Here is a 27,276-nt window from a genome sequence, read left to right on the forward strand (position 1 = left end):
TCTATAAATATCGTTCTGTACCATGTAAAATTTGCATTTGATAATGGTGACATGTCGTCGCCGAAACGTCATGTTTTTTTTTACATTGCTGCTGAAAAGCCCTTTTCAGGGAGCGCAATTAAATTGTTTGTATGTATGTATGTATGTATGTATGTATGTATGTATGTATGTATGTATGTATGTATGTATGTATGTATGTATGTATGTATGTATGTATGTATGTATGTATGTATGTATGTATGTATGTATGTATGTATGTATGTATGTATGTATGTATGTATGTATGTATGTATGTATGTATGTATGTATGTATGTATGTATGTATGTATGTATGTATGTATGTATGTATGTATGTATGTATGTATGTATGTATGTATGTATGTAAGCGCTCGAGTGACGTCACGACTCAGACAAGACTCACCCTAACACACTTTCTAAAACAGCCGGTGTTCCTAAAACACTTTCATAAAACGAGAGCTTCGCCTAGATTCCTTCTATTTCTCTTAGAACACGCTGATTTTTTCTGAGCCTCGTGGGGATATATTCATTTCTCAACCTCATTCTCAGTCTCAACCGCTCAACCTGTCCCTCATCAACACTTTCCAGACACAGAAACAAGTTGGATGTACCGCTATTCAAAACAGCTACCGGCCAGCAGTCATTTGTATTCAGAGCTACTCGGCGTTGGAATGAACTTCCTCAGACTCTAACAGATGCGAACAGTTTAACTTATTTCAGGCAGAATATTATGGACTCATCAGGCACGTAACCAGGATTTTTCATGAAAAAATAGGTTATCTGAGACGGCATTTCGTGCATTTTGAAGACAGTTTGTAAGGAAACATGGCAGGTAAAAGTGAAGTTAGCAATGACAATAGTCTAGCTGGTACATTTTTTAAATTTAAAAACGTACTTTTTAGAAACAAAACCTTGTAAACGTAATTTACAATGAATAGCTAACAATGACGGCAGTACATAAAAGGAAGGCAGGAAAAAGATAGGTTTGGTTATTTCAGTGTCAAATGGTAATTAAATAAGTCAGCCTAAGAGTCGGTTTGTTGATCTTTTAGCACTGTGGCAAGCTCCAACCTTCTTGGGTGCTTCCAAGTCCAACAAGTACCTAGCCTGCGAACGCAGATGTATTTCTGGCTGTCGTTTCTCTTTGTCGAAAACTAACTTATTATTATTTTTCGACAAAGAGAAACAACAGCCGGAAATACGTCTGCGTTCGTAGGCTAACAAGTACCCAGTCTCCTCTTTTTTTTTCTAGCGCCTGGGAATATTAATGGCACTTCGAACGATGAAGAACATTTAGTAGAATGTATAGTTGAAATTAACCTAGAAATATCACACAATTTGGCCAAAAATATACCACACGAATCTTCAAATGGTGGACCTTCAACCCAAAGGACCATATCGAATGTAACTGAACAGTCAGAGTACAGGAATACCACTTCCCGTTATTAACCATTATTATTTATTTATTTATTTATTTTGTTGTATTTTTTTTTTCACAATGAGCGGACTTCCAAGGCTCGTGGGGAGGTGCGGACGCACCCATCGCACCCCCCTCCCTACGGGCCTGCAGTCATAAAACCCTTTTTATACGTAGCCCATTTATAACAGTTAGGATAATTTTATTTTATCTTTAACTGTACATTAGATTATTAGATTAGGTCCTTAGGCATGGATATTATGCTGACAATCACATATCAGCCACTTGAAATGTTTTTTTTTTAGTACAAAACTCTCCACCTTGCTACCAGTTTGAAGAATGGTCTCTTACCTGTCGGCTCTTTCAGTTTCTCTATAAACTCGTGTTCTCTCGATTCTAAAACCTGTCCCTCAACAACACTTGCTTGAACTAAAAAAAAAAAAATAATTGGTTTAATTTTGAATTAGGTTGCTATAATACACCAGTAACCAGGCGAATGACAGCCTTCTCCTCAGGCGCTTCGCACTTTTGCCGAGAACAACGGACAACGACCGGAAATCGCGAGCGACTGGTAACGAATGTGAAGTGCCAGGTACCATGTTTGCAGCAGTCAAACGCAAAAATTGACGTCACATCCGGTTTTCGCCGCCTCGAACTTTTGACTCGAAAATGGGCAAACTTTTGCAAGAATTTGTTAAAGAAATAATAGTACGGTGAAAGAACAGTTCAAGCTGGGACACTCAGTGAAGATGAATTATCAAATTTCCAATCCATAAGCGGCGTATAAACCTTAACTTTACAGGGACGGCGTTAACTTTTGGGTTTAAAGCGAAAGTTTGCGGAAGTTTGTATAGAGAATTTTGGCGGGAATTGCACAGTAACTGCGCACGCGCGCTGCGTTTTTCCGCTGTGTGGGTACCATGAGAAGACAAAAGAGTAGATAATTACTTTTGCCTTCCCTTCCTCTCTTGCGCGCCTATTTTTCTTCGCCATAAACCTTCCTTGACGAACTTTAAGTGAAACGGGAGCATTTTCAGTCAAAATTAATACGAACCCATGTCCGTGACGCAAAAGCCAATGAAACGAAAGTAATTTGAATGCGTTACAACATGGATGGTCAGCGGAATCACAAAATGTTTACAGGAAACGAAGGACGGAACGAGTGAATCTGCCTTAGCTACGATACTCCTATATTAAATTCTGCAAATAGTCATAAAAAGCTTAGACTCTCCAGTATCTGCTAAAAAACCAACGGCCAGAGTCCAAATCGCTTACTCAAATGACGAAGCGTGAAGTACGCCATGTATCACTATCTGTTGTGATTTGTTAACGGCTAGTAATATGTAAGGACCAAAAATGCCTGTTCCCAAGCGGACGCAATCGCCTCGTATGCTACTTCAGAAAGGGCAGTTTGATTGGTTCATGACAGTAGCCTCCACTGATCTGATTTGATATCGCTTCCTCACTGACTCGCTGACTCACCACATAGCCAATCGCGACGGCTAAGAAGTAGTTTTCAGTTGAGAAAAATACTAAAAACAAAACCCCGAGGCTATGCAGAATGGACTGAAATCACCTTTAATTGAAAAATACTATGAGTCGTTTTATATGGGGGTGTTAAAATCATTGAGAGGAAAAAACTAACTTATTATTATTTTTCGACAAAGAGAAACAACAGCCGGAAATACGTCTGCGTTCGTAGGCTAACAAGTACCCAGTCTCCTCTTTTTTTTTTCTAGCGCCTGGGAATATTAATGGCACTTCGAACGATGAAGAACGATGAATACCACTTCCCGTTATTAACCATTATTATTTACTCAAATGACGAAGCGTGAAGTACGCCATGTATCACTATCTGTTGTGATTTGTTAACGATCATTTTTTTTGGCGGCTAGTAATATGTAAGGACCAAAAATGCCTGTTCCCAAGCGGACGCAATCGCCTCGTATGCTACTTCAGTATTTTTAGTATTTTTCTCAACTTATGCCATAGTTTTAAGACTAGCTAGTAAATTATATAAAAACGTGTCCTTTACAGTACTATTACAAGTGACGGGGTTCATTGCTTAAGTCTAAGAAATCAGGTTCTTAGGCGCAGATATGATGCAGACATAGCAGCCACTTGAAATGTTTTTTTTTTTTACAAATACTTTGCTACCAGAATGGAGAAGTGTCTCTAACCTGTCGACTCTTCGAGTTCCTCTAAAAACTCGTGTTCTCTCGATTCAAAGTCTCCTTTTAGCTCAACCTGTCCATCATCAGCACTTGCTTCAACTGAAAAAAGAAAATAATTGGTTTAATTTGGAGCTAGGTGGAATAATGTAAGATGTATGACAGTCTCCTCCTCAGGCGCTTTGCATTTTTCTGGGAACAACGGACATCGACCGGGAAGCGCGAGCAACAAGCTAGTGACGAGCGCAAAGTGCGAGGGACCATGGGAAGGGGAAAGAAAAGAAGAGACTTCCATTCCTCCCTTTGGCACCCATTTTTCCTCACAATAAGAGTCTGGCATCTGGAAACGAGGCGATGGCGAATGAAACAGATGAGCCTTAAGGCCAAATAATACGGGTGTTCTTTTTTTTTTCAACTTGTCTCGCAACATTGTTGCATTGCAAGTTGTAAAGTGTTGTTGCGAGTATTGCCACCCGTATTGCAAGTTGCGGCAACATGTTGCGCCAAGTAGACACGAGTTCAACTTTGTTCAACATGTTGCCGCAAATGATGGTAATACTGACGTGCAAAAACACTTGCAGCTGTTTGTTGTTTGTAGGTCATGTGCTTACAGCACTCATGGTTTTTTTTATTCAACTTTTGAAATGTTGTTAATTAAATTAAAGATGAGAACAATTATTAGTATTGCTGACGTAGAGATAATCCACTCGTTTCTCTGCCCTCTACGCACTTTCTGTAGACGAAAAGCGGGATTAGACTTCAGGAGACTCCAAAAGGGCAGCATATTGAAACAAAGCCTACTGCATGCATAAACTATTAGGTCTCTGAGAAACGCTGGGGAGTATGTTAAATCAAAAACGTACCTGAAATTTCCATTAAAGACAACCTGCAAGCCAAGTAGTCCTCCTCCAATATAGTTGTTGTAAGCGTTATGGTCTCCATATCAAGCTCGTCCTTAACCTTCTCTGTAATAAGATACTCCTCGGCTTTTGCATTTAGGTGACCAGAGCGATAATCATCCCACAGCCGTTCAAGAATATCCAGGGTACGGCATTTCACAGTTATTTTAATGCTACTGTTTTCAGAGCTTTCTATCAAGATGTCAAGATGTCCTCGTAAGTACGCGTAAAAGTCTTTTAGTCCTTTGTGCGAATATATATCGAACGTTCTCTTTCCCTCGTCAACTTTTTCTCCCATATAGCAGTCCACCTTTTTTCTTGCTTGTTTAGGATCGTGTTTTTCTGAGTTTCTGCTTACAGCACTAGCACACCTAATCTTAAAAGACAAATTACCTGAAACAACAGCAACGATAATTAGCTTGTTGATAGCTAGGGGACCGTTCTTTTTTTATGAGGGGAGGTGCTGCTAAGTTTAAAGTAGGAGGCATGACAAAAAATATGGCCGGCAGAAAAATATAAACAAATTTTTACAAAATAAAAATTATCAACTACATACAGAGACAGTTTTTAAGAAACAAAATATTTATAAAATGCGGAGCAATTTGTTAAGAAACAATTAACATAATCAAATTGGAATATCATGTACTTTGTAATATAATTTGGACATAATCCTCAACATGAAAATCTTCTGTTGTTAGACATACCTCGTTCAGGATTTGGTTTCAATCTTTTCCGTTTCAGACCACTTCTTACTTTACTTGATTCTTTTTTATCTTTGCTTGAAGCTCCAATCTCACATGAAGCTGCAGTAGCAGGCGGGATTTTTCTTGTCTCTTTTTCTTCTGGTACTGGAACAGCTGGCAGCTGAATGGCACAGGCTCCTATAAATAAAGATATGTAATGATGACTAAAAAGAAATGGATCAGAGGTACCCAATCGGTTCCAATGGATATGTTGTGGGTCGATTTAAAAGGGGCTGTGTCACAGATTATAACACTATTTGAACAGCCAAAATATATATTTGTGTCGTAGGAAACATTAAAAGGCCCATTTTTATTAACAATTTCTATTAATATTAATGAGAGCACTAAAACTGTTGACAAACCTCAATTGACTGCGGATGGCTAGAATGGAAATGGATTATAACTTGAAAAAATTGTTTTTAAAAATTGATATTTATAGATATGGCCTTATTTCTAATAATGATAATAATAGTAATAATAATAATAATAATAATAATAATAATAATAATTATAAATAGTAATAATGATAATAATAATAATCGCTCTTTATTAAATTCCAAAAATACCAACATTCTCTGTCACAAAATATTAATACAAAACAGAGTTTATAACGCAGAGTTCAGCACATCAATCATTAATTTTAACATTGTGAAAATTACCCGGGGGATATGAAAGGATCATGGATGCTTGCTGGAAAATTTGAATTAAACTCCTTAAGAAGACCCATCTGGGAAATATTGGCTCAAGTTTTTTTGAACCCTAAAAGATAAAATTTTCATGCTTGGTTGGTCTTAAGACCGCAAACAGTGTTTTTAATTTCTTCATGTGCAAATCCTAAACAAGACCTTGATGGCTAAAAATAATGGCATTCTGTCCTAAACGTGTGAGACCTTAATTTAAAACTCTAAGGACTTATAAAGTGACTGCAGTTGAGTCCTCTAGTATCCCTTTCAAATGGAAGCCCTTTCCTTTAGAAAAAATAATTACCATGAATGTAACAAAACTGCTCTGCCAAGTCTTGACGCTGTACACGTCTATGTTGTAATGCATTGCGTAAAGCCTGATATGTCGCAGCAGAACCGTTTTCTTGTTTCCAGTGCCTTAACATGTGATATCCCTTTTCAGACAGCTGGTCATGAGCTTCATGTATTTCTTGAAGCTTTGCATCGTCGATGTGCAGCCGACGGCCAAGCTTTTTCCACTTTCCTTCAATTTTTTCACCCAAGTCCTCCAATTCGTCATATGCGGGTGTGCCTTGTTTTACTACAAGGAGAAATAATTATATTATACAGTTAAGGTGGTTTACAGTACTTCAGTACTTTAGGTGTCTTTGGTATATTCTGACTACCACAGCTACCCCAGTAAGTCTGTTAAAATACTATACAATTTGATGTTCCAAGGCTCAACAACTTTAAAACTGCTCGGTGATAGTTACTTTTCTGTTTCTGGTAACTATAACCCAGGATGAGTCTCACGAATGTGTGAGCGACAAGGCATGTGAGGTGAGACAGCGAGGCAGAAATCAGGGTCGGCCAGGGTTTTTAGATATATACAGTATACAGGGGGATTTAAAATTGGATATACCATATATTATGTTAAAATTGGGGCTTTAATATAGGTATAAAGTATACTGTGTTGTTCCAAAAAAAAAAGACTAACCACAAGCTACCTAAGCTTAAACTGTAGGCTAAATGGAGTGCTATTTACACTAACTGGAGTGCCATGTAGGGTTAACCGAAGGCTATTTAGGCTAACCGGAATGGATCGCACGCCTTGCTGCCTCACACTTTGCGATGACCCCCCCCCCCCCCCCCGGATATAGCTTGCTGAAAAGGACCTTCCCTCTTTCCTCACACTAGTTGGAATTTTTAAAATTTCTGCATCCTTTGGGTAGATGAAGCACCGAATTCGGCACAGTGATAGTATTGGGCATTCAAATGTGCTGTACACATGTAATTTACACACAAAGGCCAGACCACTACACCGGGAGCTTGACATGCCCTACTCTTTGTGAATAGCGTGTGGGTTCTTTCACATCCCCTGCTATAAGACTGATCGAGGATACAGAAGAGCGGACCTACAGCTTTAATCATCCTTTTCCAAGAAGACTAGAATGTCTAACTATTGGCAGATGTAATTATACATTTAAGGGACTGAGCACATTGACTCTTCAGTTATTTTAAGACCCTGAGTGTTGGTCTGGTCTGGGGTTATATGTTTCTGGTGTTATGTCGTTGTTGTTGTGCAACATAAATGGGTTTTAACTTGCTTTGAGAGAAGTAATTAAGGTGTTACTTAATTAACAGTCAGGACATTACTGAGAAGTTAAAGAAACATTTTGAGGCCGGGAGGGGGCAGGGAGGGGACAACCTCTAGTGTCAGCCATATATACTTCAATAGTACTTGTGCACATTAATCACAAATTATTAAGGTAAAGGGTGCGAGACCAGACATAGGTAAGGCCACATTTGAAATTCGCTGAGATCTTCTGTTTAAAATTCTCACACTGGGTCACTGGGCTAAATCAATGCATAGATGGTCAAAAGAGTCACTAAATACCATTAAAAATTTGTTAGTAAACCCAATAAAATGGTTAGAGCCTTTATCACAGGGAGATAGTTGAGGCCCTGCTGGGGTAAATTTGGACAGTCCATGGGGCCTAATTAAAGAGAAGCAACAGCAGTCATAGAATGAAATCACGACAAAAGACAACCTTTCTTGCCAAATTGTCAACAGCAATGTCAAGGCGATATAAAGTATGATAAAACACTGAGGCATTTAAAATTCAGACAGGCAATATGGTACCATTCACCACCACCCCAACCCCTGTCCTGGCAGGGCCTCATAACCCGGCAGGGGGGTACTCACCCAAAATACCTATACAGGTATACAGGTATGTGCCACCCAACAGGGTCATGGTTTTGAGCTCCCGATCTAGAATACAGTATCCATTTTAGAGACAATTTCCAGAATGGGGTATGATATTTATTTTTATGATATTTCTCACGAATGTTTCAAATTATCAGCAGCCAAAACAGACTGTTAAAAAATTAAACTTTTTCTAGAACGGGGTATCATTTTGAATGCAAGTTCTTTCTAAAACGGGGTGCTACTTTGGAGACCCGGGCGGCACATACCCACCCAAAACATACCTGAGTACCCCCCCCCCCCCAATCCCAGGCTCATAACAGTTGTCAAATCGCTCACTCACCTATGCCCACGTTCTGTGAGGAGCAGGCATGAGAAATTTCTTCCATCTACAAAGTACAAAACTCCAACTGCAATCGCTTTATCGTCAACGATAGTCAAGATAGTCTTGCTATTGAAAATTGATGTTATTTCTGCATCGTTTGAGGATAAACTGCCCTTCTTCGTGTGCGAACTTGAAAGGTTTCTCCTGAAATAACTCAACGACTCGACGGGAACGTTCGGTGGAGATGTACTTTCCCTCTCACAGCTGATAGACAACAGTTGATTCTTCTGAATTGAGAGAAACACTTAAACTGCAAAATATTGACTTTGGAACGTACATAGTTGTTGTAAACAAAAGGTCTGTTTTATACACAGGGAGCAGAGGAGCCAAATTCGACCATTGTAAATATCAAAATGTTCGATCTATTTCGTAGCGCTTGTCATACGTTATCCGATCTTTTTGTTTACGCGACGGTTAAGCCAGCGGGAAACTCGTTCAATAGTCTGTTGCGTAATCGCAGCGGATTTCCGTTCGTTTGTTCTGCTCCCTGTGTTTTATAGTGTTATTTAAGAGTTCTTTCAATAAGTGTCCTTCGCAGTATGTTGATACTACAGCATTTTTCCCCCTGGCAGCATTTCTACCATTTATGTATACTAGTTTTAATCATAGGCAAGTAATGCGTGCAGAGAGCTAGAATAGTTAATAGTTATCATTACAGGCATGCAATGCATGCAGAGTTTGAATAATGTTTTTAACCACCACTAAGGGCCTGTTTACATGATTCCGGAATGACTTTCATTCTGGAACGAAACTCGTTCCGGAATGAAGTTCGTTCTGCATTTACATGACAGAGTCGACGGGTTCAACCAAAGGCATTTTCACGTGCGCGGTGTTCACGCGAGATCAAAACAAGATGGCGCATGTTTCGCGCAAAACATGTTTTGTGCCCATTAATGGCCGTATCTGCAATTTTAACGAGTAATTTGACCATAGAGCTGCTTCTTTGGGCTAAACAGTAAATGCTTTTACGAGTTTTCGCTTTGAATTCAAACTGTGGAGTCCGTATGCGGTTTCATGAGTTGCGATTTCATCTCGGAACGAAATTCGTTCTGTGTTTACATGATACCAGAATGAAATGTCATTCCAGAACGAAACTTTCATTCCGGAATGAAAACCGGAACGAACTCATTCCGGAATGACTTGACTTTCGTCTCGGTATCATGTAAACAGATACAGAGAAATGTATGGCGATGGAATGAACTCGTTCCGGAATGAAAGTCATTCCGGAATCATGTAAACAGGCCCTAAGTGAAAACCACCTGTTACAAGGCAATAAATGATTTCCTTCCTTCTACAGGGCAAGACTGATTCTTTTCACAAGCAGTTCTTCGTAACACCGTATAATTCCAGACCAACCCAACTACGTGTGCTTTGTCGTCCGCTTATTAGACAATGTATTTACTCAGACGACAGTGAGGACAGCCTGTCTGTCTGTCTATGACTTCTCAGTAAAATTATTAATATGTGGAGTCAGTGATTGTCCAGTAGAATTCAGACACCAAATGAAATTGAAATGGGTTCAATAGTAGCTTGTGTCCTCTTCGTTTCCGTCAGTGAATAACTGTTTGCAGTCAAAGACTTGGTAACCTTTTGCCGTCTATTTCTTTTAAAACATCGAAATGGTAGCAACTTGACAACTTCCTGTCGAAATCTGGGACAGCGAAATGAGTAAATCACAGGATTGGCTGTTGAACCGAACATAGCAAGTAAGATAGAAAATAACTCGAACTTCCAGGAATTTTCGTTTTTCACAAATTGTGTAACGATAAGTCTTCCGAATGCAGGAGTCCATGTAACTATGAATATTACAGTAACAATAATAAAAAGTTTTGTCAATTTGCGTCGCGACTGTAAAAGAGCAAGATTTGTCGCTCTGTTGGCTTCCGTGTTGAACCACACGTGATAAATAACCCGCGAATAACAGAAAATCATCACAGCACTCGGTAAAATAAGACCAAATGTGAAGAGCGCAAAAGAGTAACTCATGTTTAGAGCATCAAACCAGGCGGGCGTTTTAATAGTTACATTCATCATGGCGTTTTCCCAGGCGTACTCTTTACTGAGAGCGGCGATAGGATATCCCGGCGCGCTCAAAACACCAGCGAGGATCCATATTGCGAGAAGAACTTTGCACATAAGCGATTTCACTGCTCTTGTAAAGTGCACAAAGGGTTTCAGAATCGCAAAATACCTCTCAACCGCCAGAGCAACTAAAATGTAAATGGAAGCCAAAGCGTGGAAAATGAATTCAGCGAACGAATAAGCAGACTGAACAGACTGGTTTGAGAGTAGGAAAATGTCGACGAAAGTAAGAACGGCGAAAGCCAAATCCGACGAAGCGAGGTTGGCGAGAAGGTATGTGTTAGCATTGCGCAATTTCTTGTTTTTCTTTATAACCAGAATGACGAGAACGTTGCCAACAACATTGCAAATGAGAATTGCAATGGAAACGCCAGTTATGATTGAAACAAAGAAATCCATTTTCAAGCAGAAAAATAAGAATTTTCGCACAACCCTGGGAGACCGTCTGCTTTGCCAACAACGAATTAACAAGGGCGTGCTAAAGAACTGAAGCTCGTAAACTCTCGCACTTCTTATAACAGAAAATTAAAGGTGGTGCACTATATGTACTGATCATTAGGTGTAAATCTTAACATTTTTATTTATTAAGGTAAGAGTTTATTGTATTAGCGAGAGATACCCCTGGTTAAGCTGAGTAAACCTACATAGTGCGTCACTTAAATGATAACCTTTTATTTCAGTTTTGATTGGCTTACTAATATCAACATGTTTTCCATGTAAATAGGCTGATGACCAAAGCACACAGATATGACTAACGAACGTCAAGGACATTGCATTTTAACAAAAGGATCTATGTTTATGAGGATGGGTTATTGAAACCAGTCACGTTGTTATTTTTACATGGGAAGACTGGGAAAGGGTACTGTTGAGGTGAGAATAGATTGATTAAATATATTTGAACTGATAAAATTTGGGCGGCTTTTACCAAATGCTAAAGAAGATGAAAAATAAAATACTGAGTTTACGCCATTGATTTGTAATGATTAAAATTGAACTATAGTGAAAACTTGCCACCCAAATTTATATATTAAAATATGTGACAAGAAAAAGTTAAATTTTTTGTTCAACGCCGAGAACCTGAGAGGTTGCGAACAAACGACTGTCAAAGAAGTAGAAATTCAACGAAGAAAAACGTATTCTATAATGACAAGTTAGATGTAAAAAGGTTTTTATTTATAACCTGGCTTCTCGACATTTTAGCAGCTTTACCGTATTTACTTGAATGAGCACCACCCTCGAATAAGCGGGACAGAAAAGTTACTAAGCGCCGCCCCCGAATAAGAGCCTTAGTTCCGATGCGGCGCTTATTCAAGGAATTCCGTTAAAAACAGCACTAAAAACAACCGCTCGCCCATTAGTTTTCCAATCAACATTCTTAAAATACGTCGTTCTGTAAATGTTGTGAAGGCCGCGAACTTTGCCAAGACAGTTAGCGCCACTTCTCTCTTCAGCAAGAGACGAATACTGACAATCAAACGACGTTACTTTTAATTACTGTAAAATATTACATTCTTTGTGGCGTCCAAATTTTAAATAAGCGGCGCCTTCGAATAAGCGCTGCACCTGAGACACAAAAAAATTTAATAGGCGCCGTGGCGTTTATTTGAGTAAAATTGAGTAATTTGAGTAAAATTGCTTGCTTTCTGTTCGATATCGTAACAATATATGTACAGAGTCTGGTGTTACTAAAATCTTGTGACACCATAAGCCAGTAGGTGTAAGGTGAAGCTATTGTACCGTAAGGATAGGACGCAAGGTTATCTTTTTTTCTCGCTAAGCTTCTCTAAACTTATAAAGACGGAAAGTTGTTTATATTTCCTGCCTAAAGCTTGTCTTAACTTTGATACATGTAGACTGCAACATTGAATGAATGAAGGAAGGAAGGAAGGAAGGAAGGAAGAAAGGAAGGAAGGAAGGAAGGAAGAAAGGAAGGAAGGAAGGAAGGAAGAAAGGAAGGAAGGAAGGAAGGAAGAAAGGAAGGAAGGAAGGAAGGAAGGAAGGAAGGAAGGGAGGAATGGATGGGTGGATGAATGAATGAATGGATTGATGGACCGACGGATGGACGGATTGATGGATACCTTTATATAAGTGTCTATCACTAAAATAGCAGTAAAAACCACTAAAAGGGGACACTATAAAAATAAATTAAAAATAGCAAAATCTAAATACAGTGGAACCCCGATATAACGATCTTCGATATAACGATATTCCCGATATAACGATGAATATGTTATGTCCCGGCAATAATAAAATGTATGGGACGGAACCCCGATATAACGATTCCTCGATATAACGATATAATTTTACTGCCCCCTTGGCATATCGTTATATCGGGGTTCCACTGTATTGCTATAAAATGCTAAAAATGGTTAAAATGCTAAAATACATAATACAGAAGATAAAATACAAGATAAGAACTCGAGAATGATGACACGACAAAAATTAAATAAAGTTACTACGGCTGATAGTTCCCCCGCGGGAATTTGATGTTATAAAAACAAATATTAGCCCGAGAAGCAAATCTTCGAAGATCATACGAACGTTTCTTCAGGAAGGAAGTCTAAAGCACGTTACAAAAATCTGGTTCAGGCTACCCCATTCGAACACCCAAGTTGGTGCAATTAGCCATGTTCGAAACGAGCGGGGGACTTGGTACGAATATTCAATATCGATTGGATTGAAAAATTGGGCCTGTCACCTGAAAGAGCATCCAAAAATTAGTTTATTTACAGAATTTGATTAATATTGGTTTAAACGCATAGGTATGGTTCACTTTTAGAAATTGCTAATTAAAATAAGAGAGCTTAGTATGGATTGGAGGGACAGCTGTCCCCACCTCGGCAATCCACACAAAGCTATCTTATTTTAACGATTTTTAGAAGAGTACCATGCCTTTGCGTTTAAACCAATAACTCTCAAATTTGGTTGAATTACTAATATTTGGATGCTCTTTCAGATCACAGGCCCAGTTTTTCAATCCAATCGATATTGAATATTCGTACCCAGTCCTCTGCTCGTTTTGAACATGGCTAATTACGTAGAATATCGACAAGCTTGCTCAGACTAATGTATTGAACATATCCCTGAAGTTTTCTTCTCTTGTTTCACATTACCCAAGTCACGTTGACCAACACCCAACTCGTTGTAAGTTTGCGCAACATCAACATCCTCCCCAATGTCTAGAAGTTGAGGCTTCTTGCCCTGCTGCAGATCACCCAAGTCACGCTGTACAGCAGCTATGTTATCGTCAGTAGGTGCATCGTCAACATCCTTAGGTCCAAGTTTTTTCTGCCTTATGTCAAAAGCACGTCGTTGAGGCTTCTTGCCCTGCTGCATGTCACCCAAGTCACGCTGTATAGCAGCTATGTTATCGTCAGTAGGTGCAACATCAACATCCTCAGGTTCAAGCTTTTTCTTCTTAATGTCAAAAGCACGTCCTCGAGACTCCTTGCCTTGCTGCAGGTCATCCAAGTCACGCTGCACAGCGGCTAAGTTATCTTTTGTACGTGCAACATCAACATGGTAGGGTCCAAGCTTTTTCAGCCTTATGTCTAAAGCATGTTCACAAAGCTTCTTCGCCTGCTGCAGGTCACCCAGGTCACGCTGCACAGCAGCTAAGTTATTATACGAAGTGGCGACATCAACATTGTTGGGTCCAAGCTTTTTCAGCTGAATGTCTAAAGCACGTTCGTAATTCTCCTTGGCTTGCTGCAGGTCACCCAAGTCACGCTGCACATTAATTAGCTAAGTTATTATACGTAGCGGCGACATTAACATGGTCGGGTCCAAGCTTTTTCAGCCTTATGTCTAAAGCACGTTCGTGATTCTCCTTGGCTTGCTGCAGGTCACCCAAGTCACGCTGCACATTAGCTAAGTTATTATACGAAGCGGCGACATTAACATGGTCGGGTCCAAGCTTTTTCAGCCTTATGTCTAAAGCATGTTCATGAAGCTTCTTCGCCTGCTGTAGGTCACCCAGGTCACGCTGCACATTAGCTAAAATATTATACGAAGTGGCGACATCAACATGGTCGGGTCCAAGCTTTTTCAGCCTTATGTCTAAAGCACGTTCACAAAGCTTCTTCGCCTGCTGTAGGTCACCCAGGTCACGCTGCACATTAGCTAAAATATTATACGAAGTGGCGACATCAACATGGTCGGGTCCAAGCTTTTTCAGCCTTATGTCTAAAGCACGTTCACAGTTCTCCTTCGCCTGCTGCAGGTCACCCAAGGCATGCTGCACATCAGCTAAGTTATCATACGTAGCGGCGACGTTAACATGGTCGGGTCCAAGCTTTTTCAGCCTTATGTCTAAAGCATGTTCATGAAGCTTCTTCGCCTGCTGTAGGTCACCCAGGTCACGCTGCACATTAGCTAAAATATTATACGAAGTGGCGACATCAACATGGTCGGGTCCAAGCTTTTTCAGCCTTATGTCTAAAGCACGTTCGTGATTCTCCTTGGCTTGCTGCAGGTCACCCAAGTCACGCTGCACATTAGCTAAGTTATTATACGAAGCGGCGACATTAACATGGTCGGGTCCAAGCTTTTTCAGCCTTATGTCTAAAGCATGTTCATGAAGCTTCTTCGCCTGCTGTAGGTCACCCAGGTCACGCTGCACATTAGCTAAAATATTATACGAAGTGGCGACATCAACATGGTCGGGTCCAAGCTTTTTCAGCCTTATGTCTAAAGCATGTTCATGAAGCTTCTTCGCCTGCTGTAGGTCACCCAGGTCACGCTGCACATTAGCTAAAATATTATACGAAGTGGCGACATCAACATGGTCGGGTCCAAGCTTTTTCAGCCTTATGTCTAAAGCACGTTCACAGTTCTCCTTCGCCTGCTGCAGGTCACCCAAGGCATGCTGCACATCAGCTAAGTTATTATACGAAGCGGCGACATTAACATGGTCGGGTCCAAGCTTTTTCAGCCTTATGTCTAAAGCACGTTCACAGTTCTCCTTCGCCTGCTGCAGGTCACCCAAGGCATGCTGCACATTAGCTAAGTTATTATACGAAGCGGCGACATTAACATGGTCGGGTCCAAGCTTTTTCAGCCTTATGTCTAAAGCATGTTCATGAAGCTTCTTCGCCTGCTGTAGGTCACCCAGGTCACGCTGCACATTAGCTAAAATATTATACGAAGTGGCGACATCAACATGGTCGGGTCCAAGCTTTTTCAGCCTTATGTCTAAAGCATGTTCATGAAGCTTCTTCGCCTGCTGTAGGTCACCCAGGTCACGCTGCACATTAGCTAAAATATTATACGAAGTGGCGAGATCAACATGGTCGGGTCCAAGCTTTTTCAGCCTTATGTCTAAAGCATGTTCACAAAGCTTCTTCGCCTGCTGCAGGTCACCCAGGTCACGCTGCACAGCAGCTAAGTTATTATACGAAGTGGCGACATCAACATGGTCGGGTCCAAGCTTTTTCAGCCTTATGTCTAAAGCATGTTCATAAAGCTTCTTCGCCTGCTGCAGGTCACCCAAGTCACGCTGCACATTAGCTAAGTTATTATACGTAGCGGCGACATCAACATGGTCGGGTCCAAGCCTTTTCAGCTGAATGTCTAAAGCACGTTCGTAATTCTCCTTGGCTTGCTGCAGGTCACCCAAGTCACGCTGCACATTAGCTAAGTTATTATACGTAGCGGCGACATCAACATGGTCGGGTCCAAGCTTTTTCAGCTGAATGTCTAAAGCACGTTCGTAATTCTCCTTGGCTTGCTGCAGGTCACCCAAGTCACGCTGCACATTAGCTAAGTTATTATACGAAGCGGCGACATTAACATGGTCGGGTTCAAGCTTTTTCAGCACAATGTCTAAAGCACGTTCGTGATTCTCCTTGGCTTGCTGCAGGTCACCCAAGTCACGCTGCACATTAGCTAAGTCATTATACGTAGCGGCAACGTCAACATGGTCGGGCCCAAGCTTTTTCAGCCTTATGTTTAAAGCACGTTCACAGTTCTTCTTGGCCTGCTGCAGGTCACCCAAGTCACGCTGCACAAGAGCTAAGTTATTATACGTAGCGGCAACATCAACATGGTCGGGTCCAAGCTTTTTCAGCTGAATGTCTAGAGCACGTTGATGATGCTCCTTGGCCTGCTGCAGGTCTCCTCTGTCGTGCTTAACAGTACCCAAACCGGTGTCAGTACAACCAACATCGATCAACATGCTTGACTCCACGTTTTGGTAGTTCCTCCTCTGCAAAAGTTTTTTATTCACAAAAACACGCATCAATATATTTAATTTACATTTTAGGTATTCTTTAAGTACATGACTTCTATTTAACTTCATTACTCGAGTAAGGTAGTCAGGGGTCATTGACTAAAATCAACTAATGGCGCCCAATAAAAATACATAAGAAAATTCAGCGGTGTTATGATCTGTTGGGCCGTATATTCATTTATACATTGCTCACAAAAGTAAAAAAGTAAACTTCACTCGGATGGAAAACCAAAAATACTTTTTCGTGGTTTGTGAATAAACTTTTGAGAATTTTTTCCCGACCGAAACACCTGATGTATAATGGGTCTTTGGTCAGAATCTCGTTCTTTTTATACGTCCGGTAACGCTAATATGTAAAAATATCTTCTTCAGTCGTGTTATAAATCTCTTATTAACCAAGCTTGCTCTGGACCGTACCGTCCTGGGAGAACATTATTGTAATTTGTACGGACCACGCTGTATCGTCCCGACCTCGGGCCAATATTGGTCGAATTTATACTAGAGACGAAGTATCCGTCTCGGACGGATCTAAGTAAAAATTTGGTGCTAAGACGAATTATGGAGCAAAATTCGTCTCAGGCTGACTATATTAATTTAGTTTTAATTTGCAATCCGAGGGCCGCTGGTTTGTCAGTTTCTACTATTTGCCGTTACCTTCATTTAATAAAGTTGATTGATTGACATCTTGAAGACATGCTAACAGACGGATAATTCGTCTTATCATCCGTCTCTATATGGGGGTTGAGACCAGGCTCGAGACGAGAGAGTCCGGGATGACTTGTATGTACATGCTCAGAACTCTGTCATCCCCCAAACGGGTGGAAAACCAGATATGGCAGTACTTTTGAATTTAAAATGCGCGCGCGCCAGATGTCGAATTCAACTAGGTGACAGTGCACTATAGCCTGAACATCGGAACTTGAATATAGCTTAGACTATCAAGTATCTGCTAAAAACTAACGGCTGGAGTTCAAATCGCTCCCTCGAATGATGTTTTTCTTTCCGGTGTGAGCTGCGCTATCATTATAACCATATTTAGCCTGCGTAGCAGGCGCCGTAGTTTCCGCACTTTCTAGCGCACGTATTATGGGAGAAACGCGAAAGGCGCGAGGGGCCTCGCACGGCCTTCTCGCGATTGCACACTCTTTTAAACGCGCTAAAAACGTACTCAGGCTATATTACCCTCTGCAGCGAGCAGTTAACGATTAGTTTATTCCTTAGCGGTAAGTGATATGTGAAGACGAGCGATGCCTATTCTTAAAGCGGGCGCAATCGCCTCGCAAGCTACTCAACTTGTCGCTCCCTCACTGACCCACTACATAGCCCATCGCGACAGCTAAGAACTATTTTTTGTCAACAATAAAAACAAAACCTCGAGACTGCTCAGTGCAGACAGAAAATGACTTTTAACTGAAGAATTTTAGACGTTGTTTCACATGGGGGTGTTAAAATCATCGAGAGGATTTTCTTATACATGCTAAGGATGTGCCTTAGTGTTTGTAACGTTTACTAAGATTTTGAAAGACCAATAATCTGCCTGATATGTAAAACTTATGTCATTCTTGTTTTTAACGAACAAGCGAATTATAAAAACCTTGTCTTTTACAGTAACGTTATAAATGATCAGATTCATTTCTTTAGTCTGAGAGATGAGTTCCTCAGGCACGGAAATTATGCTGACACCACCTTGCTGCCAGTTTGTACAAGTGTCTCTTACCTGTCGGCTCTTCGAGTTCCTCTAACTCGTGTTCTCTCGATTCCAGGTCTCCTCGTCGCTCAGCCTTTCCATCATTAGCACTTGCCTCATCTAAAAAAAGAAAATGATTGGTTATTATTAACTTTATTTAACGAGGGTAAAAACACTTTACAGTTAAAAACTGAGAAACTAGTGGCCCTCATTATATTATACATAAAAATAAAAAATAAAAAATAAAAAATTATGGGAGGCAAGCGTGGCCGAGTGGTTTAGGGCGCTGGTATTGTAATCCGGAGGTCCCCGGTTCAAGACCTGCCCCTGCCACTAGCTGAATTTGTTTCTCGGTTGTCAAAATCCTCGACCACGCTTTCTATATAGCCAACTGGTCGGCCTCCTGCCAGTTGGGATTTTTAACCTTGTTGTGTTCATTTAAAATTTTTTGTTTCCTCTGTTTTAGTGGCATGCCTGTAAACTAGCTATCTCGTTGAGATATGAAGCTAAGTGCATGACCACTTTAAACATATATTTAATTATTTTTTTATATTTTATTTTAATTTGGAGCTTGGTGGAAATAATAGTAACGTAATAACAGTTTGAAACTCTCAGTCCTTAGGCACAGGTTTTATGCTGACATAGCAACAAGTTGAAATGTTAATTTTACAAAATTGTTTTCCTTGGTACCAGTTTGGACACGTGTCTCTTACCTGTCGGCTCTTTGAGTTCCTCTAACTCGTGTTCTCTCGATTCCAAGTCTCCTCGTAGCTCGACCTGTCCATTATCAGCACTTGCTTCAACTAAAAAAATGAAAAAATGATTGACTTTAATTTGGAGCTACGTGGCCTATCATACACAAGCGAATGACAGCTTTCTCCTCAGGCACTTCGACATTTTGCCAAGGACAACGGACTAAGAACGGGAAGTACGAGAACACGAGAACACGAGAACACGAGGATAAAACGAAGGAGAAGGCTGCTACCACTACTACCACTACTACCACTACCACCACTACCACCACTTCCACCACTACCACCACCACTACTACTACTACTACTACTACTACTACTACGACTACCACTACCACTACCACTACCACTACCACTACCACTACCACTACCACTACCACTACCACTACCACTACCACTACCACTACCACTACCACAACCACTGGTTAATCAGTAAGAGTCCAGAACAAAGTCATTATAACGTGCTGGGCGACGTCGCACAGGTGTAGATCTGCAAGGTGGGGTACCGGTATCAGAGTCAGAGTCTATTGCTGGATCAGGGTGAGTGTCTTCACGGGCATTCGCAACGTTTTGAGCAGCGGGTGTCGAGATTGCACTCGGTATGACAGGTGGAGATGGAGGGGAAGGCACTGGTTGTGCTGGTGGGGCTTCATCGGATGACGAGTCTGCATCATCGCTGATTGCTGATGGTCGGTAGTCCACTACCTCAGATGGAATCCGGTAGCAATCAAATGTCTTCACACGATAAGATGTGCTTCGAAGCTGAGAGCCGACAAACTTTCTGATGTTGCAGAAAGAGCCGGTTACTTCTACGGCCAAATAGCGATCGCGTGCTCTAGTCGTATTGCGATCGAAGTACGGGTAGAGTAAATAACTGACAGTGATGCGTCAGGTGGGCAGCGGGATGGGGGCCTTTGCCTTCTCGCTGTGAGGATGGTTGGCCGTACGTTGTTCGTGCTGCTGAACAATGAGGTTTTGGTCGTGCAATGGTATCTGCTGGTTAGAAAATTAATCTCGCTGTGTCCAAATCTCTTTGGCCGAAAGGCTACTAGAGCGGATGCGTGCGTTTCAGTTGGCTGTCGCTACTGAGAGGGTAAAAAGAGACACAGGACCGGCTAGTGGATCATGTCGGAGTAACTTATTTTCAACCTCTTGAACCGCCCTCTCGGCTACAGGATTTTTGTTGCGATTCTTGGAATTACCTATCTCTACGGTGATTCTGTGATGCTTCAGTAGTTGATCTTCTGTTAGTGCCTTGAATCCAGAGGCGGAACCAGTGCGTGTGACGGCTGATGGTCCGTCTAGTAGACGCATTTAGACACAAAGGTGGATAAGGGCGTCAAAAGAGTGTTGTGTCGCTCATCTTCCAGTAGAGTCTTGGCTGTGAAAGAAGTCATGCATTCGTGTTACATTAGTACGAGCTGTCTCGAGCACTTGATAAAATCTGCGGCAAACGATACACCAATAGCGTCGGGTGGATGGGAAGAAGACTGTTCCTCGTGCATTTTCGGGGTTTGACGTAATACTGCACATTGTGGAAAGCTTGAGACGCACGGTCAATGGCCTTGACCATGCCCAGCGTATACAGATAGCACTTGGTAGCAGCCTTGAGTTGATGACTGGATGGGTGACCGAGTTGGATGTGTAACGCAGTTAAGAGTCTCTCTAGTACTTTTCGGGGGACGATAATGCATTCACGGGTTGGTGCGAGGGGCTCGTTGCGCTTGACAACAAGCAAACCGTCTTTCACAATGGTTGCTACATTGAGGTACCTCTTAACGTCCCTTATGTTCATGAGTTTTTTGAAGGACGTGTTCCCTGTTGGAGGTGTGCATGAGTGCGTCGTAAATCGGCACATTCGGCCTGTGTGGACAACCTGGCAGTGTGGCTGGTGAATGGGAGGTGCTTGTTGCCACTGAGCATATCTTGAGATGATGTGCGTCTGATAACTGATTCCTGGGTGAGCTTCGTAAAGGCGCAGACCTGGCAGGTTTTATCCTCACATGGCGCAGCATGACGGCTGGACAAATATAAAGGCAGTATTGCAGAGCCAGATATGTGTCTTACAGAGGGCTGATATCGGCTCACAGTAGACAGGAAGGTAGACACACGGAGGCTTGATGAGAACTCTCCTCGGCATAGTTCTTCATACGCCTGTACAGAGGGTTTGCTGTCAGTTAGTACGCAGGCCTTATGATGAGACTATATAAGGTATGGGCTGAAGTGCTTGGTGGCAACGGCAATAGCTAAAGCTTTCACCTCGCATGGTAGCCATGCTGTCTGTGAGCCGCGTAGTTTAGCACTAAAAAACCTGGCAGGCGTAACTTGCTATCGCAGGTGACATACAGGGCGGCGCCTATTCCGGGTTTCCGGACAGCTCCATCTGTTACAATCCATCTAGGGATCTAGGGAGTGAGATGGTGTGAGCAGTGGACGGGGCTGTCTGGGCGTTGCGGAATGACGTACGGAGGTCATCTGTACACTGAATTGTTTCTTTAGATTCGCGGCCAGCGATGGTGTCGTCCAGTTTTGCGAGGAGTGAATGAATGACTGAATGACTGAATGGAGGTCGAGTTCTTCACCAAAGTGTTCCTTGATATAACAGGGCAATAGTTGGCTATTTGGCCAAGCATAAGTTCCAAAAAATTGACTTTCTGTCGAGCTGTTCGGCGTCTGGAGAGCGGTATGGTTTCTTCGTCGTCAGTGAAACCGCACAGGGGCTTCTTTCTTTTTTTTTTTTTTTTTTTCCCTTTTGCCCAGGTGGCTACATTGGCGAGAAATGTAGCGATTAGTGTCGAGTGACAGAGTATACACAAGATTTTGCCTCCAACTCTCGAAGCTGTTGATGGTTTCGTTCTTCGAGAGGCTCCATTGTTTTGGAGCCCGTGCAGTGTTCCCATGACTGTTGCTGTGTATTGGGTTTACGATAGAATGGTGCTTGAACGATGAGAATGTTCAAAGTATCCACGTCATGTGTTTGGAATGAGTGGCATTGCCTTGAATTTTCCGTCTTGGGCGCTGATTTCTTGGCCTAAGTTCGAGGACGTGGTCACCACGCCAGTAAATACAGCAAAAGTACTGAAATCGATGACAGATTCGTAACACAAGTCTTTATAAACCTGCACGATTACAGAGCGAGCAGGCACACATGGGTTGGATTGAATTTTAGTTCGATTCTGTTCGGTTACTATACGCCTGATTATTTCACTCATGGCAGCACTGGAAAGTAACGATGTTATTTAAGATTGTAATTAAAGATTTTACTAGAAATAAGATGGTTTACTCTCGCAGACAAATTAAATTATAATTCCTGAGCAATTTTTCTATTTGTGGCTACTTTTGAGCATCGCTCAGCTCGCCCGCTTTTTTCGCTTTCCCCCACAAACCAAGAGCCTGAAACAGGCTATTTCCGGAGCAACTTTGACTCATTTTCCTGGCACAATCTATAAAGACCTAGTTGATTTTAGACGTTGTTTTTTATGGGGGTGTAAAAATGAGCGACAATTTTACTAAGATTTGGAAAGACCACACAGCAGAAAACTCGGATATGTATGTGAACTGTATGCCATAGTTTTGTAATGAAAATCAAATAGTGAATTTAAAAATCTTGCTGTTTACAGTTATAAACAACTGGATGACAAAGCTTTAGTCTAAGAGGTCAGGTCCTTAGGCACAGATAAAGTGCTGACATAGCAGTCACTTGAAGTGTTTATTTCACAAAATTCTTTTCCTTAAATTGCATCTAATTTGGACAAATGTCTCCTACCTGTCAGCTCTTTAAGTTCCTCTAACTCTTGTTCTCTCGATTCCAAGTCTCCTCGTAGCTCAACCTGTCCAACATCAGCACATGCTTCAAATAGAAACAAAGAAAAATGCTCAGTTAAATTAGGAACTAGGTAGCCATAACAGTAGCCTGGCGAATGACAGCCTCCTTTTCAGATGCACTTTTCCTGAGGATAACGGACAACGACCGGGCAACTAGTGACGGGTGCGGTGGTGCGAGGTGCCATGGGAAGAAAGAAATGACGAAGCACCATCTGGGAACGAGGCGGTGGCGAATTAAATGTGCCACAGATGAGCCTAAACACAGGTTGCTATTCCCAGAAAAGCTCACAGTTTGTTGTTTGTAACTGCACTCATGGCTTTTGATTTCAACTTTTCAAATGTGGCCCAGTTTTAAGCAATTGATAACTTGAAGACTGCCGTACCAAACTGGTAATGAATGCTGTGCTGATTATTTGGCTTGTGTTATCAAGACAAAAGTATACAACCAAAATAACAATTACAAATAAATTGGACTAAAGGCTAGTGTAGACTTTAAAATTCGTAACGTAACCTGGCATGCACCGATGTTTACGAGAAGCGGACATAAAATTTTCCTCAGTTTTATATGAATATTTAAATATTTAGTTTTTCCACTCATTCCTCTGCCCGCACTGTTATTTCACTCATGGCAGCACTGAAAAGAAACGGTAGTTGTTTTAAGATGTTATCTGGAACAAGATGGTTTACCCCGGAAGACAACTTTTTTAACTCTGGAGCAATTTTTCGATTTGTGCCAACGTTTGAGCAACTTTCGATCAATTTCCAGTGCAACTTTGACTCAATTTACTAGCACAATCTATAAATACCTAAAAACTTGTTTCTATTTACAGTTATAAATAATTGGATGACATTGCTTTAGTCTAAGAGATCAGGTCCTAAGGCACAGATATTATGCTGACATAGCAGCCACTTGAAGTGTTTATGTTACAAAATTCTTTTCCTCGCTACCAGTTTGTACAAGTGACTCTTACCTGTCGGCTCTTCGAGTTCCTCTAACTCGTGTTCCCTCGATTCCAAGTCTCCTCTTAGCTCAACCTGTCCATCACCAGCACTTGCCTCATCTGAAAAAAATAAAATAATTGGCTTAATTTGGAACAGTAGGCCCAATTGACCTGATTCGTGTGACAGACATAATTATATCGCTTCCTCGCTGACTCGCTACATAGCCAATCGCGAAGGCTAAGAAGTATTTTTTGAGAAAAGTACTAAAAACAAACCCCCGAGGCCATGCAGAATAGACTGAAATACCTTTAATTGAAGAAATAAGAAGTTGTTTCAAATGGGAGTGGAAAAACATCGAAAGGATTTTCTTTTGCTGCGGAAGTAACCTTCGTGTTTTTTATTTTTACTAACATTTTGAAAGGCCATAGAATACTCTGACTGATATGTAAAACTTATGCCATAGGTTTTTCTTTAACTAACTAGCAAATTATATCTTTTTAAAGATCTTTTTAAAAATCGTGTCTTTTACAGTAACGTTATAAGTGACCAGTTTCATTGCTTTAGTCTAAGAGATCAGGTCCTTAGGCACAGATATGATGCAGTCGACATAGCAGCAACTTGGAATGTTTATTTTTACAAAAACGTTCTTTTCCTTGCTACCAATGTCGACAAATGTCTCTTACCTGTCAGCTTTTCGAGTTCCTCTTACTCTTGTTCTCTCGATTCTAAGTCTCCTCCTAGATCATCCTGTCCATCGTCAGCACTTGCCTCATCTGAAAAATAAATACGATTGGTTTTTTGGAGCTGATGACAGTCTCCTCCTCAGGCGCTTCGCATTTTTTTGGGGACAACGGACATCGACCGGGAAGCGCGAGCGACTAGTGACGAGCGCGAAGTGCGAGGGACCATGGAAAGGAGAAAGGAAAGAAGAGACTCCCTTTCGCCTTCCCTTCCTCCCTTTGGCGCCCATTTTCCCTCGCAATAAGAGACTGGCATCTGGAAACGAGGCAATGGCGCATGAAATGTGCCACAGATGAGCCTAAATGCCCAGTAATATACGGACGTTCTTTTTCTTTCAACTTGTCTCGCAACATTGTTGCATTGTAAGTTGTAACTGAAGTGTTGTTGCGCGTATTACCAACCGTATTGCAAGTTGCGGCAACATGTTGCACGAAGTAGACATGAGTTTAACTTTGTGTAACATGTTGCCGCAAGATGCAATACGCGAGGTAATAATCGCAACAACACTTTACTACTTTCAGGTGTTTGTTGTTTGTAGGTCATGTGCTTACTGCACTCATGGGTTTTTTAATCAACTTTTGAACTGTTGTTAAATTTAAGATGAGAAGGATTATTAGCAATGCTGACGTAGAGATAATAGAGATAATACACTCATTTCTCGATCTCTCCGCACTTTCTGTAGACGAACGGAAAGCGGGATTAAATTTCAGGACAACAAAAAGACAACATATTAAAACAAAGCATACTGCATAGACATGAGGACTCTGAGGAACGCTGGGGAGTATGTTAAATCAAAAATGTACCTGAAATTTCCATCAAAGACAATTTGCAGGCCAAGTAGTCCTCTTCCAAGATAGTTGTTGTTAGCGTTATGGTTTCCATATCAAGCTCGTCCTTAACCTTCTCTGTAATGAGGCACTCCTCGGCTACTGCGTTAAGGTGACCAGAGAGATAATCATCCCACAGCCGTTCAAGAATTTCCAGGGTACGGCATTTCACAGTTATTTTAATGCTACTGTTTTCAGAGTTTTCAATCCATAGTTGAAGATGGCCTCGTAAGTACGCGTAAAAGTCTTCTAGTCCTTTGTGGGAATAGATATCGAACGTTCTCTTTCCCTTATCAACTTTCTCTCCCATATAGCAGTCCACCTTCTTTCTTGCTTGTTTAGGATCGTGTTTTTCTGAGTTTCTGCTTACAGCACTAGCACACCTAATCTTAAAAGACAAATTACCTGAAACAACAGCAACGATAATTAGCTTGTTGATAGCTAGGGGACCGTTCTATTTTTAGGGGGGGAGGTGTTGCTAAGTTTAAAGTAGGAGGCATGACAAAAAATAAGGCCTCAAAGGGTAGCCGGCAGAAAAATATAAACATAAATTTAATTTTTACAAAATAAATATTATCAACTACATACAGAGTCAGCTTTTAAGAAACAAAATATTTATAAAATGCGGAGCAATTTGTTAAGAAACAACATAATCAAATTGGAATATCATGTACTTTGTAATATAATTTGGACATAATCCTCAACATGAAAATCTTCTTTTGTTAGACATACCTCGTTCTGGATTTGGTTTCGACCTTTTCCGTTTCAGACCACTTCTTAATTTACTTGATTCTTTTTTATCTTTGCTTGAAGCCCCAATCTCACATGTAGCTGCAGTAGCAGGCGGGTTTTTTCTTGTCTCTTTTTCTTCTGGTACTGGAACAGCAAGCAGCTGAATGGCACAGGTTCCTATAAAGATATGTAATGATGACTAATTAAAATGAAATGGATCAGAGAGACCCAATCGGTTCCAATGGATATGTTGTGGGTCGAATTAAAAGGGGCTGTGTCACGGATTATAACACTATTTGAACAGCCAAAAGATATATTTGTGTCGTAGAAAACACAAAAACAAAAATAGGCCCATTCTTATTAACAATTGCCATTAATATTAATAAAAGCACTGAAACTGTTGACGAGCCTCAATTGACTGCAGATGGCTAGAATGGAAATGGATTATAACTTGAAAAAATTGTTTTTAAAAATACTTGATATTTATAGATATGGCCTTATTTCTAATAATAATAATATATAGTAATAATAATAATAATAATAATAATAATAATAATTATAAATAGTAATAATTATAATAACAATAATCGCTCTTTATTAAATTCCAAAAATACGAACATTTTCTGTCACAAAATATTAATACAAAACAGAGTTTATAACGCAGAGTTCAGCACATCAATCATTAATTTTAACATTGTGAAAATTACCCGGGGGGACTCCCATATGAAAGGATCATCATGCTCGCTGGAAGATTGAGACCCATCTGGGAAATATTGACTCAAGTTTTTTTGAACCCTAAAAGATAAAATTTTTCATGCTTGGTTGGTCTTAAGACCGCAAACAGTGTTTTTAATTTCTTCATGTGCAAATCCTAAACAAGACCTATGATGGTTAAAAATAATGGCATTCTGTCCTAAATGTGTGAGACCTTAATTTAAAACTCTAAGGACTATTAGTG

General features: G+C 40.8%; 2 protein-coding genes across 2 annotated transcripts in view; both read right to left on the reverse strand.

Moving 5' to 3' along the window:
• LOC144655131 (uncharacterized) overlaps nt 1-27,276 on the reverse strand; it is a 93,858-nt gene that overhangs the window by 7,891 nt on the left and 58,691 nt on the right. The window contains exons 6-10 of the mRNA XM_078515345.1: nt 24,048-24,137; nt 23,018-23,101; nt 19,213-19,302; nt 18,530-18,619; nt 3,683-3,708 (exon numbers count right to left, since the gene is read on the reverse strand). Coding sequence (XP_078371471.1) covers nt 3,683-3,708; nt 18,530-18,619; nt 19,213-19,302; nt 23,018-23,101; nt 24,048-24,137 — 380 coding nt within the window. The remainder of the gene's footprint in view (nt 1-3,682; nt 3,709-18,529; nt 18,620-19,212; nt 19,303-23,017; nt 23,102-24,047; nt 24,138-27,276) is intronic.
• On the reverse strand, nt 9,993-11,108 carry LOC144654143 (somatostatin receptor type 4-like). The gene has a single exon (XM_078514238.1). The coding sequence runs from the start codon at nt 10,980-10,982 to the stop codon at nt 9,993-9,995; it is 990 nt and encodes a 329-aa protein (XP_078370364.1). The 5' UTR covers nt 10,983-11,108.

This window comes from Oculina patagonica, chromosome 5 (assembly GCF_052425735.1).
Source record: "Oculina patagonica isolate OP01 chromosome 5, crgOcupat, whole genome shotgun sequence".
NCBI classification, from domain to species: Eukaryota; Metazoa; Cnidaria; class Anthozoa; order Scleractinia; family Oculinidae; genus Oculina; species Oculina patagonica.